This window comes from Bolinopsis microptera, chromosome 7, assembly GCF_026151205.1.
Source record: "Bolinopsis microptera isolate Bmic1 chromosome 7, MBARI_Bmic_1.0, whole genome shotgun sequence".
NCBI lineage: Eukaryota > Metazoa > Ctenophora > Tentaculata > Lobata > Bolinopsidae > Bolinopsis > Bolinopsis microptera.
The window spans coordinates 18,580,279-18,594,655 of NC_087078.1; the positions used below are offsets into that span (position 1 = coordinate 18,580,279).

Consider the following 14,377-nt stretch of genomic DNA (forward strand, 5'->3'; position numbering starts at 1 on the left):
TTTTCCAATTTCTATTTCTGTTTAAACTTATGTTGACCAATGATAATGAATAAGATACTAGATTACCAACTGGTTTGACCGCTGAGGACATGTTTTATGTTACTAGGTTGTTACTTGTTGGTATTTTGTTACCATAAAAGCATGCAGAAGCACCTAGTTAAAGCTTTAAAGTGGGGAGCGTATCTAACATTCTTTTTACACCAATTAAATTGATTATCTAAATTGAACAAATACTCTATTCTAGCGATGGAGTATATATACAAGGTCTTTGGAGAGAAGGCCATCATGAGAATCCTCATGGGTATGTTTATATTGTCAGTTTTACACTGTTTAATCAGATCATACTGTGTAACAAATAATTTCGTTAAATTATATCCTAAATTTTAACCCTTTCCCTATAAAAATAACCTAAGCCTATAAACAAATCATCTGTAACCTTACACGATAATTTCACTTTCAGTGGGGTTAGATGGAGCAGGTAAGACCACGATCCTATACAAGCTGAAACTCGGAGAAGTAGTGACCACGATACCCACCATTGGTTTCAATGTAGAGACCACGGAGTATCAGAACGTCAGTTTTACAGTGTTTGATGTCGGCGGTCAAGACAAGCTCAGACCTCTCTGGAAACATTATTATACAAACACTCAGGTAACGTTTTAGGAAGAAGTTTTGCGTTGTTTCGTTGATATGTGGCGTACTTAAATACTTTACATTTTCAAATCACTGATACCGAAAACTATTAGCTTTTTGCCCGAATATAACGAATACTTGTAAGGTTTAAACGTCTTAATCCCCATTAGTTATTATTATCTATGAGTGTAGTTACGTAAGGTTACATTCTATTCAATTCTCATAATTGTCATAGCTTATTGTTGTTGATTTGTTTTTTTATAGTGCAGAATATGATATGTATCTCTATTCTATATACTGCTGGTTTCGTCTTCCAAATGTCCTTTTTGGCGTCTCTGTAAGTTGTAAGATTTAAGTATAAACGCTTAGTGGGATTTCCGCCAAATATAGAAAGAAGGGTTGTGTTAAGAAGGTCTTCGGTGAATAAGGGAATTTTTGGACTTGAGGATGTCGAGGTGAGGTGTAGTTCCGAGTTCGCCATGAATTAATTAGTTTTGAGATAGAAGAAAGAAGCTGATAGTTCGACCCACTCTATCGCAGGCCTTTTAAAGTGATACATATACAGATATAACGACTGTTGACATCGAACATCGCCATAATCTGTACACTGAACACGGTGTCAATGATATTATACAAATTTGTCTCCAATGTTTCCACTATTTATGTAGTATGTATGATATATTTGTTATCTCAACTACTCTGAAACTAAAATTTTAACATTGCCCCAGAACCCTTTCTGAACATGCTAAGCTCACCAAACTTACCAGGGACACTTCTGAGATCAATACCGATCGATTCCAATCGGTTTTAGCTCAATTCAGGGGATTCTAGGAAAATGTTCATGTTGTGTTCATTTCATTCATTCCATGAACCAGGGGAATTATACTTTGCACTTCTAAGTGGCTGGAAATGTTAGTATATGTGTCCCTCTACCATACCAGATAGATTCCAAGTCAGTACAAGCATAAATATGGCTACAAAAGTGTGGTTCCAAATTTGTCTCAAATGTTTCCACGATCTCAACTACTCTGAAACCGAAATGGAAATATTGCCCCAGAGCCCTTTATGAACATGCTAGGCTCACTAAACTTCCCAGGGACACTTCTGGTATCAATACCGATTGATTCCAATCGGTTTTAGCTCAATTCAGGGGAGTGAAAAGAAAATGTTCATTTTGTTGTCATTTTGTGTTCATTTCATTCATTCCATAAATCAGGGAATATTTCACAGGAGGCTGAAAATGTTAGTACACATGCCCCTCTATCATACCATAGCAAATTCCACTCAGTTCACGGACATATAAAGCGAAAAAACATGTATCAAAATTTGTCTCAAATGTTTCCAAAATCTCGGATTCATCTTCTGTCTCAGATTCATCTTCTGGAAAAGTGCTAACAGCGTTTTGTATAACAGTCTATTGAGACGTTTGTGTTGATTGAATAGCTGTATATTAAAACAACAATGCCACATAGAAAATTAGAAACTGTACACGTAATCATATTAGGTTATACTCAATAGAACTCACCATTGATTGCGACATTTGAAACTGGAAAGTTTCGCATTTTGTGAGAGTGCTGAAGAACGGACCGTACGTCTAATAATAATAGAAGTTTCCACACAGAAAATGATTGAATTACACCCACACCGAACACATCATAACATTCCACACATTCTAATAATAATAGATGCGTGATCTCATAACACCCTCCTGTGTAGCCTCCCTTTCTAAAATAAAAAGTTCCTCACATTGACCCCACCAGGGAATCATCTTCGTAGTGGACAGTAACGACAAAGAACGTTTAATAGAGGCTCGGAAGGAGTTAGAACGAATGACCCAAGAAGATGAGCTGAGAGACGCTATCCTTCTCGTGTTCGCCAACAAAAAGGATCTTACCTCAGCTTGTTCTGTTGCCGATGTGACTGACGCACTTGGTCTCCAGGGAATGAAGAACAGGCAGGTAGGACACTATTTCAAGACGTTTAAATCAGACTTGATCGTCTTCAAACTTTTAATGATCTCAACAGTCGGGTCTCCAAAAACCTTCAATCATTTCAATCGAATTAAGGCAAGAAATATGTGTACCGATGTTCTGGTAGTTTGCAAATTTAAAACAAGCCCGTACATTTAACTATAACTAATTTATTATTATTTCAGTGGCACATCCAAGCAACCTGCGCAACCTCTGGTGACGGTCTCTACGAGGGATTTGACTGGCTCTCCGCCAGAATGGTCAACAGCTAAATCACAGCTTTTATCTATTAGTGCAATCTAAGCCCCCGAAACGCATTTGTTTGTTAAACCGAAGACTGTATTCCTAGATAAAACAGATTAGTTTGAGCGTGATTTTCTTTTTCAGAAGAATGTTATAGTCCATCATACTTAAATAGTTAAACAGATTATCTCTTTGGATCACAAAATAAATTACGGTGAGCACCTCAATTTGCCCTTTTTTTACGAATTCAGATGAAACTATTACTTATCACATTGGTAGTTGGGTTACCGTTCTTGATAGGCCATCCTTTTACGATTTACAGCGTTAACTTTTGTGGGCCATGTTAAGTTTAAAGCGAAGTGTTCTGATTTCTTTAAATGAGGAACTTGGTAATAATCTATAAAATCTATAAAATAATAGAGCATAGTGAGTTCTTCGCAATGTTGATCTGTATAATAATTCTATGTAGATAAATTTGATATTATAAATAATACGTAATAATGCCCGCTCAGTGCAGTGCACGGCGGGACAATCATTATTCATTTTTGAATTAGACATTCTGGGATCTGTTTTTTTATCGCATTGTTAGTTCAAATTAATCGGGCAGTTAGTTAGGGTAGTGACGTCACATTTCGTGCTTTAATCTGAGAAAATTGTGTTTACAACGGCACCCCCAACTTATGTTTCTGTTTGATTGTAAGTTTCAGTTTGAATTTATTTATTTTTGATTTTATGACAAGATAGACGAGAAAGAACTTTGTCAATATAGACAGTTTAGATTTGAACTTGGAGCCACAAGGCCAAGGGTGAATTTCAAAATATTGAGTTTTTAAAGGGTTATTTTTATATAGGGTCATTGTGACATTATGTGTATACTGTTTGAAAAATTTGTATATTCTTTTATGACAAGATTTGGTATTATTTGGACTTTGATATACGTTGCATATCACAAATCGGTCAGATATAGCGCGCGAACATGCAAATAAAATTCTCAACACAAACTTTTCATTATTTATATTGTATCACGTCGTGACCCCCATTATCACTAAGTGACGAAAGTATCGTGGAGCGATATAGCCGCGCTTTCGTGCACAGCAGGTCTACAACGTATGACAAAATTAGCTTCATTGCAATGACCTTAATCTTAAACCAGTTCATACAAATCAAGCACTACAGTCTATAATCACACACACACCCACAAACACAACAGATACACACAAATCCTGTAAATCTCCGCAAATCAAATCACACACTCACCAACAAATCTGTACACCGGCATTCATCACGTACATTTGTTTGGAATGTTGTTCGGTCACACAAAATGTGAAACGTAAACGAAACGCGCGAAACATTTTTGCTTGACAAATTGTATCGTTTAATCAGTGAGCGTGACAAATAGCGCCGACAAGTAGCGCCGCGCCATAATTTCTATGTTATAATCATAATCATAATACGCTCTCGACCTTGTAGGTTTATAATTGACAGATGTTACTCGTCTTAATTTCTTCGAAGTATGAAGTAGCGCGCGCCGCTTTCTTCTCGCCGGTCCAGATCATTAACAATGGTCAAAATATCCGTCAACTAAGCAGCAAAAGATTTATATATAAATTCTTTCAACATACTTTATTTTGCTAATCAGTTCTGACTGTTGATATTTTTTAAATATGATATTCTTTCAAAAATGATGTTGAGTCTAAATTTATGACTTAGAATTATACCTATTTCCGTACAGCTTAGGTATGCACGTTTTAAGGACTCATATGATATGACTCATATGATAGAACTTATATGAACATGCCTAATTGACAATGTCAATTCATGGCAGCTCGGTTAACATAGCCATGTGTTTACGCGTACTGCGTGACGCGCTACTGCAAGTGAGAGGGCTCTGGTTAGAGCAAGCAGCTCGGCGCGGCACAGTAGCGCATGTTGCCGATCTAGCTGTGAGAAGCCTCATTGAGTGCGCGGCGCGGCACAGTAACGCATCGCGCTACAAAAACATGCTAGCTCTTTTTATTTTTATTTTGTTAGTCGGGGGACATTTTGGGTTGTACTTACCTGGGGACCTCAGGCTATCATTTCATAAACATATGAATAGAGATTCGGCGGAATGACAGGCTGGGCGCGGCCCAGTAAAGTTGTACTGCACAGGACCTAACAAGTTTGTTATTGGATGTCTACTTATATCTATTATGATATCATTATTCATTGTAATGGCATTTACATTTTGTTTTACTTAAATTTTGTTTTACTCTTATTATAATATATTATTACTTTATTATAATAAAACGTATTGTTTTAGCGCCGCGCCAATAAGCACAATCAACAATAAATACGCGAATACACTGCACCAGAATCGAGCGCTACAGTTTTAATTTTTTACATGAAGATCTCAAGATGAGTTGTTTCACAAAAGCTCACGAAGATTTAGCACTGTGTGAATGCATGAGTCAATTTGATTGTTTGAGAATAATTTAAAAGCATAGTAGGAAAAGTATAGTAGTAATGTAAATGGATTTTGTTACAGTAAATGATAAATGGACCCAGATATTGTTGAGATATTTTATATGGAGAACTGATGTCTTGCATTTTGCTAGCCCTAGCTATAGAAATCCCACATCAATCATCACGTGCATTCATCACCCATACTGAGTTTGATGGTCAGCTCAAATTCCATACATTTATGGCTAGCTCACTGGCATGCAAGTAATCAGTGGATACATTTGCATGCGCCACAATGTCATTAGAGACACTGCAGCTTTCTTCCTTCAAGAAGCAAAGTGTAAGGATGTAAGGATAGAACCTGCACTCCTGCCTGTCAAACCAACTTCATTCTCCAGGAAGACCAACACCCAGGAAGACCAAAGCCCGTCTGGATGTAGCAGCTGTTGGACTGTATGCACCATTCGAAAGAACATTCTTTGACATCAGGGTCACTCATCCTAATTGCGACTCTAATACATTTAAGCCACCAGATAAAATCTACAGTGTGCATGAGAAAGAGAAGAAAGATCTCTATGAAGAGAGATTACTTCAGTCAAAGAAAGGGTCCTTTGTCCCACTAGTCTTTACAACATCCGGAGGTATGGGCCCACTCTGCACTGTGTTTGTAGATCGTATCTCTGAAAGGATAGCTGACCACAATAAAGAAGCTAAGAGCCAGGTCAAAAATCACATCAGAACACGATTCAGGTTTGATCTGCTACAAAGCACACTCATAGCACTCAGGGGAATCAAAGGAAGACAAAAAGCCCAGCACCTTGGACTGGATGACGTATCCTTCAAACTAATACCTCAGAAGACGAGTTATGAGGTCTCTTAAATTTAGTAAAACAAATTTTTAGTAAAACAAATTTTATTTTATACCCACAATCAATTCATATTTAGTTCAAATATTTAAAGTCAAAATAACCATTTCACATAAGTGGTTATATTATAATAAAATAATTTGTGATAAATTAATAAATTAATTTACACTCAAAAATGAACAAAATATACACAATTTGTTTATGTAAATTTTATAGATAACTTATTGTAGCTTTTATATTGTGTAAAATTGTACGGCCGAAATGATCCCAGGGGGGACTTCCAACCCACCGCCTCGGTGGGTAGTTGATACAACTTTCACAAGCAAGAGCCACTTTGGTCTACTTGCTGTGAGGTGTCTCAGCTACATGGGTTGGGGGTCCCCCTTTTTTTCTTTAAAAAAGAAAAAAAAGAAGAAAAAGAAGTAATAGTACAGTGATTTGCTACTAGTTCTGGATTCTGAAATTGCTGATGAACTAGTTGCAGCTCTCTATCATGCATCTTCATTCATAATCACTCTTGGCAGTTCATTAGAGGTTCTTTGTTGAACCTGCGGATCCTCAATTCTTCATTTAGCGTCATCCTCAACATTTTAGCTCAACTGTGACAAACAATTCCCCTTTAGTTTTTACCAAGCTTCCAGGCATTGGATATGGTTGACTTTTTGACTGTTGCCAGGCTTAAATCTTGGTACTGGAGAGACTGGAGACATTGCAAAGATTTCTTGTAATTGTAGTATTGTTTACAAAATTATGATCACCAAGGTAAATGTCATAATTATACTCTTTGCCATAATTATACTCTTTGCAATTCTGTTGTGATGGCAAAATCACAAATCGAATATTGGTCTCCTTATTAACTCTTTCTTTGTAAAGGTGATTTTACATATGAATGTACGTTATTTGTTGGAATGGTTGATGTAGACACAAACTTTGATCGCATTCGGCGAGGTGTATGGGTTGGACCTAATGCTGCCAAGCCTTATGTTGAGTGGAATGACTTGTCCAGAGTGTTGACAGATCTCTTAAAATGGGCTCGATCACCAGAGGTAAGTAAATTTTAAACAAATTATATGCAATATTGATGGCGCCACATTCAGTAGGGCCAATGCAGTTCAATTAAATTTCACATTGCTTTGGTTTAGAATAGTTTAAAATTTAAAAATTTACCTAAAATATACTGGTTATAAGTTCTATTTTATATTTTCCTTTACACGATACAATTCCTCAGTCACGTGAGAAGTTTGATGAGGTAATGTACGACAGTTTGAAGTCGTTACTCAAAGCTGCTAATAATGATGTCAAAAACAAGGTAATGTGAGCAGTTACGTCAAATATTAAAACAGCTTGATTTGAATTTACTTGCAAGTTAATTCAATATTACATGTTTGGTATTAACTTAGATATCTTTTAGGTTTCCACAAATTTGTAAGTGGAATTAGTTATAAATATACATTTTTCATTCCAAAACTGTGTTATTGAAGCTATAACTAATTCTTATAATTAGTAAATAATTTCTGTGTTGCTATTCAAATTTGTATTTGCTTCTTCCTGACTAGACTGATTACCATACATCCTATAATAATAAAATTCAATTGTAAATAAAAATTCAGAAATCAAACAGTATTTATCTTCAGGTAGAGAACCTATCCAAGTTGACGCAGCGTGATGTAGATACAGTAACTGTGACGATAATAGCCACAGCTAATATTATCAGACTTCTGCGGAACAGTGTCATCAACCTTCCCCGCAACCAGTTCCTTCAAGTTAAAACAGGTGACATGACGTCATAATATCTCACTTCTCAGCATCTGAAGTAACTTTATACTCACAGTTTAGCTAGCACATCTGTGCAGTGTGCTTGAACAACATTTATCTTTATTGAGTTTAAGCTAGTCCAAATAGAGCTCGTTTTCTGTTATTCCTAGCATGGTGCAATATTAGCATCAAGCTAGAATAAATATAGAATTCACATTTCACAAAAAAAGTAGAGATATGTTGTTATAGTGTGGTCTATGATTTATATAGAGCATGACAACTGAGAAATTATACATGGGAGCCATTGTATATGCTACTTATCACACCACCTTATCCCAGGTCTCTTGGACTGTATCCTGGACAGTGTTTACTTCTACCACGACGTAGGAACAAAGTGTCACCGTGTCAAACACAAGATACCCTACGTTCTAACATATACTCCACTTTGTATCGAGGTAAAAACGATTATATTCCCCGTTTCTGTCCAGCAGATCAATCAAATAGCTTGACAATCCATTCTATAGAGCTATGGTATGTTCTTCAATGATTTGTCCCCGATGATTTCTTCTCCAATGACTTTTTCTCTAATTGATTTTCCTCCCTTTTAACGATCTTTCGTCAAATATAAGAATGTATTATGTAGACTAGCCGGCAACAGAAATGTGTGCAGTTTATGATAAGTGCATGTTGGGCAATCTTCAAGCACTAGTTGGGATCTAGCATACGAACTTCTTTAAAAGTGCTATCATGATGCGGCTAAGCATAATAGTGTGTGCTTTGAAATTAAAGTAAGTAGTTATTGGAAGGAGATGTAAGTGCAATCTGTGTGTAAGTATCATGCTGTATAACGTGGTACAATAAAAATTCGGTGATATGGAAATGGCAGTTGGCACCACTGAAGGAACTCCCGGGTAATCGGGTATAGACCACGGTTAAATTAGGGTTTGACTGTTCAGGCTCAAAACTTCAATGGAATAGAAAAGAATACAGTTTGGTTCTTTTGTAGTGTGTACTGAAACTGCTCTTGTAATCTGTAACTTACATAAGTTGCATTGTGGTGCACAACAGGTCTGATAAACAAACATCATGAGCTGCATTGTCATTTGTGTGGCTACTTTTGCACTCTACAGTAATTTCTAAATAAAATTTAGGCACAAAGCTGGCCTTGTTTATTTTTGTAACTTTACCAAAATATTGTCTGATATTGTTTACACTTTAACCGTCCCGTTAACATATTCACCGTCACGTGACCAAGAAAGTCAAATAAATAATTAGACAGGAAATGAGGAAAATAAATAAAGAAGTAAAATTAGTTAAATAAACATAAAGATTAAAATAAATAATTAAATAACCCCGGGCAGGTGATCAGAGCAGCCCTCCAGTTAACCAGTAACCTGTGTGTGGGTAATCACGCAGTACAGGGCGCCGTCTGGGCTCGTCTCTATCCGGGCATGTTCAACACTCTTCTTAGCAGCATCGACAAACAAGTCAAGAACTATGTGTGCGCTATACTGTTTCATTGCACTGCTTGGAATGGGAGTGCTGCTCTTGAGGTGAGCTGAAAATTAGTATTTAGTTAATTCTTTAAGTTATTATTTATTTAGTATTAAGTTAATTAGTTGAGTTAGTAAGTAATTTAGTTAATTTCACAAGTGCTGAAAACGCGGATACGGTTTTTGATATTTTCCACTACTTCACTCTTGCAAGTGCCGGCAATTGCAGAAATTAATATGCTCTAGCTAGTTGTATCCATCAGATCTACTTTTACAACTCTTTGGGTGGTTCCTGGGACTATAGACAACACATTCCTGCACAGAAATGTTTGGGGAAAATTAGTTCCCAGAAAATATTCATAATCCACTAACAACGGCTAGTAGGATTAATGTATTCTTACATTACACAGTACACATTGTTGAAATAATTATAGTTACTTTGGATACTTGGTGTGCTTCATAGAATTCTCTATCGGGTCATCAGAGTTGCTGACCACCTGGACAGCGAGCTGGCTTTATTCCACTCCAGTCCAGTAACTACTAACTAGTTTCCATTTCGACAGCTGTATCCTGCCAGTTGCCACTAGAGGCTCATTACATCTGGGAATGATTTCACAAACGTTGTAAGCATTTCTTTAAAGTGTAGGGGATCTTCGATAGTATGCATGTTTGGTGGGATTAAGTTCCACAATCGAAGTTCGAGAAATGAGTCAAATAAAAAAATCGTTGCACCAGATATCTAACCAAAAATGTTGACTTCCGCGGATTTGAAATATTTGTATATCCCCAAGTTCCTCTCACGAAGATGTATTTATGATTTTAATGAAATTCGCCAGTAATTATTCCACGAGCTGCTATAGATGCAGAAAGTTTCATAAAATTTCGAAAAAGTGTTTGCTAAGTTGCTAATGAAATGAAAGCGGCGTATTGCACGTCGCAAAAAAAGTAAAAACGTGCGCGTGAACTGTAAAATATTCCCAAAATCGTTTATTTCAAATTTTGAATCTTAGAATTGAGTGCTAGCGTGTAAAACTTTGAATATATCCCTAACGTGTTATATTTTGGATTTTTACAGTAAAAATTTTCGTAACTGAAACAAGTTGCGTTGGGCAGTTGACCAAATATTTTTATTGTGGGCTGGGCAAGCTTGTGAGTAATTTACTGTCCCACCTGGTCCTGCACATTGTTGAGTTTCGGGATTTCGCTTATCTGTGACGACTGCTGTCTACAAAGCTCCAATGAGACTACATTTAGAGTATAGTATTCAATTGCGGAGTACAGTTGCGGCTTATTTGACGTTGTACAGATGATCTTATTGAGACCTTAAAAGTTATTAATGGTTCGGTCGATTATTATGCTGGTCTGCTCTGAATGAGCAGATCTGGTTTAAATCTGGTTTCAAACTGCAGATGCAGCAAGAGTTGTAATTGGGTTAAGAATGTCCACAGCTCTTGTTTTCTCTGACATTGTAGGGCCTGTCGTGATATCATGGATCGCTTAGGTTCCACCAGGATCTGGTAGTTCTCATAATTCTGCGGCCTCTATGTATCGTCATCTCGCACAACTCCGAAAAACCATTGTGAGTTTGGCATGTGAACATTTGCAGCCTTCCAGACATCGATTGGGTTAACGAGTTGTCGCACGTCACCCAAGATCGGGTGACAGGGGGCTGAACACTGAGCAGGCCATAACCCAATTGATTGGGTCTGAGGTCACGTGATTATGAGCCTGTGGTCACGTGACTATGACGTCACCAGAGCTTGTTCTTCGTTTCCCGCTCTTTTGACCAGGTGAGCTTGCATGCTTGTGAATGTGGGTGTAAGTACAGCTGTACTGTAGTTTATATCCAATTACCCCTAATAGAAACGCAGATGTATTTTCTGACAGAAAGCTAGAAATTTACCAAAATACCGACCTTGTTCAAAATTTATTTTTATGACCATTCCTGACCTTAAAATTTCATGGGAAATCGAATAAACTTGGTTTCAGAACTCAGCAATGCTTCTTTATGCCTTAAAATCCATGTTTTATCGATACAATAAACATTTTGATCCTGTTGATTAATTAATAACAGGTAACAAATACGCAGAAACAACCATCGCACTTACATTGCATTCTTAACGGGTCGATTTCGAGTGACCAATAATCGTCGTGATGATACGTCATGTGTTCCTGATCATCATCGTTGATAGCAATTTAAAGTTATTAAATAATTTGTGCAAAATTTAATCATAATTTTTCTATAGCATGTCACAACGATGTAGAAAATTGCAAAAATATAATAGCAAACTAGAAAGAGTCAGAACCAATTTAATATCACGATTTGAAGAAGAAGAAAGGTCAGATTTTAATTCAAAGATACATGTTAAATTAGCTGCAGAACACTAAGTTTTAAGATATTATGCTTAGTCTAAGTCATTATTAATCATGCATACACACACAACTCAATTCTTAAAATTACAGGACAGTCCTCACAGCAACAGTCACAACACAGACAATTGCCACCCAAACTGTCACAGCACAATCCGTGTCAGTCACCACACACGTCTCAGATGGAAAACCACCAAGTCCTGTGAACCTGATACCGCTGGTCCCTACACCTGCCAAGAAACGAAAGAGGCAACAACATGCCGAAAAAGAGAGGGAATATGCCAGGAAGAGCCGTGAAAAGGCTAATAAATATCCTCTAAGAAAGGAATTGAGGCTAAAAAAAGAAAGAGAAAGGAAGCGAGCACAGCAAGAAGAAAAAAAAAGAATAATCTTAAATGAATCATAAATGATCATTATACCATATCATTCTGAATATAAACCATATCGTTTTATTCTAATTATATACTAAACTAAAAGTCGAATCTTTTTGTGTCAGTCGGTTCATTACCGACGACCACCTTTTTTGTCAAAATTTTGAACAAAATTAGTTGTACATATGCACATTTGATTTTTGTTCTTGGTGTTGTGTTGATGATTGTGCAAAACCATATGTGTGGTTAGCTGTTTGTACAAGATAGTATATGGATTTAGCTCTTGTATCCTCAGTGTACGTCAGATTGTGTCAGTCTGTCCATTACCGACCACCATTTTTGAATTTTTTTTGAAAACTCACTTACACTCTCTTAGCTAGCATATCAATATGGTGAAGCAAAAGAAGAAGCCAGGACAAGAACAGTTTTTCTTGGACTTAGCTGCCGTGTTGGGGTTAAGCAAAGAAGATGTTACACCCAAGAATGCTCTTGATCAGTGTTCTAACTTATCACTTAGTCGAGTTTCATACCGACTAGTCATATCTTTGAGCAGTCTTAAGATTGCTCCAGCCACGAAGACATCACTGTTGTTTGCCTTGCTTAAGAATACACCATCATGCAATATCTCTCAGGTGGCAAACGAAATATTCAAGAGAGTCAAGAGGCACAACAGCCGCAACCAAGTAGCAGTTCGGAATTCCAAAAGCGAGAACCCAAAGGCGGATAGAAAGAGCTTCTTAGACTCTCCTCTGGATGATGACCTAGTAGCGAGGACTTCTTCAGTTCCAACTCCAGTTGCAACTTCAGTTACAGCTCCAGCTCCAGTTACAGCTTCAGCCCCAATTCCGGCTCAACGCACTCTGAGACCAAGGCCGAAGCAGACGTCCATCATCCACTGCCAATCATGCCGACCCAGCGTAGTATATAGGTACCGTTTCATAAAATCGAACAACCGCTCTAATTCCAATTCAGTAAAGCGGAATCTTAGCAGGCAATCCAAGGAGATGAAGGCCCTTAAGACGACCAACAAAGATCAGTCTTTACAGATCGACCGACTTCAGGTGGAAATAGTAAAACCAAGTGATTTCTTGTTACTTTAATTTACTTGCTTGCAAAAATAACTTTAACTATAATTCAAGAATATGGAAAATTTGTGCTTGTTTTTAAATTTGTCTTTATCCATGGTTACAATTCAGGCTCAGTTGAACTCATGGAAGATACAGGCTGAAAGCACCACTGCATCTCTTTCCGGACTGAAGAAGAGCTTTGCTGACATTGAGGAGGAATGGAAAGCTAGTAAGGAAGAGCTAAGCAGTTTGAAAGACCTGTTCATGATATTTGTTGAATTATGAATGCTGGCGATGAAGCAATCGTCGTATAAGTACAGCACCGCTTACGATCTGTGAACATTACAGAAGAGTGTCATGATGAACCGCTAAATCATATAATATATATGAGAACGGACCAAGTTTCATCTACAAATAGATAACTTATTTTAATTCAGGATCACGGATTCTTTTTAATCGTAAATGAATTTTATTTATATCCTATATTTGTTTTTGAACCTCGTCCTTGACCATGAAGGAAGGTGAATGAGATGAAAAGAGTATTTTTTACTCGATGCCAGTGTGTCTGGGTCAGAAGTTTGCGCTCATAATATTATGACGCCTGCCAGTGTTTCTGTCGTTAGTTGCAAAAAGTCATATTTATTTCGAATATGTAACTGTAACACCCTGTAACAGGTTTAAAACTTTGAAACAATTCCATAATTGTTTAATGATACTGATCATGATAGGTAAATTATTCACACGTGAACATAATCACGTGACAATGTTTCAGATGTTTGATAGCGATCTTAGCGAGATGAAGAATATTGCGAGCTCTTTAAATAATGTTTATATTTTATAATACAACGTTTCATATTGGGGGGGTGTCACGTCCGTCTATGTCCGCTTGTCTCATGGAATCCAAAAAGGACAGGACATAGGCGGACATAGGCGGACATAGGCGGACATAGACGGACATAGGCGGACATAGGCGGACATAGGCGGACATAAATGGACACCTAAATTGCTAAATAAAATGTTCAATTTTTGCTGTTATAGGGGATCATGTTTTTTGTCCGTTCGGTACCCTATATTTTCAAAACGGACAAAAAATAGAGCGGACAAAAACGGACAAAAATGGACAAAAATGGAAATAACATTTAGATGCTTCCTCCTCCTACTCTTCCT

General features: G+C 37.1%; 2 protein-coding genes across 2 annotated transcripts; both read left to right on the top strand.

The window, feature by feature from the left end:
* Positions 1-246: 246 nt before the first annotated feature.
* LOC134817865 (ADP-ribosylation factor-like) lies at positions 247-3,755 on the top strand. Its single transcript, XM_063827216.1, has 4 exons — positions 247-301; positions 461-651; positions 2,394-2,591; positions 2,789-3,755. The coding sequence occupies exons 1-4, from the start codon at positions 247-249 to the stop codon at positions 2,873-2,875; spliced, it is 531 nt and encodes a 176-aa protein (XP_063683286.1). The 3' UTR covers positions 2,876-3,755.
* Positions 3,756-7,024: 3,269 nt separating this feature from the next.
* Positions 7,025-14,067, top strand: LOC134818082 (uncharacterized). Its single transcript, XM_063827496.1, has 7 exons — positions 7,025-7,200; positions 7,383-7,463; positions 7,789-7,927; positions 8,249-8,364; positions 9,271-9,462; positions 12,776-13,204; positions 13,340-14,067. The coding sequence occupies exons 1-7, from the start codon at positions 7,063-7,065 to the stop codon at positions 13,493-13,495; spliced, it is 1,251 nt and encodes a 416-aa protein (XP_063683566.1). The 5' UTR covers positions 7,025-7,062; the 3' UTR covers positions 13,496-14,067.
* Positions 14,068-14,377: the final 310 nt, after the last annotated feature.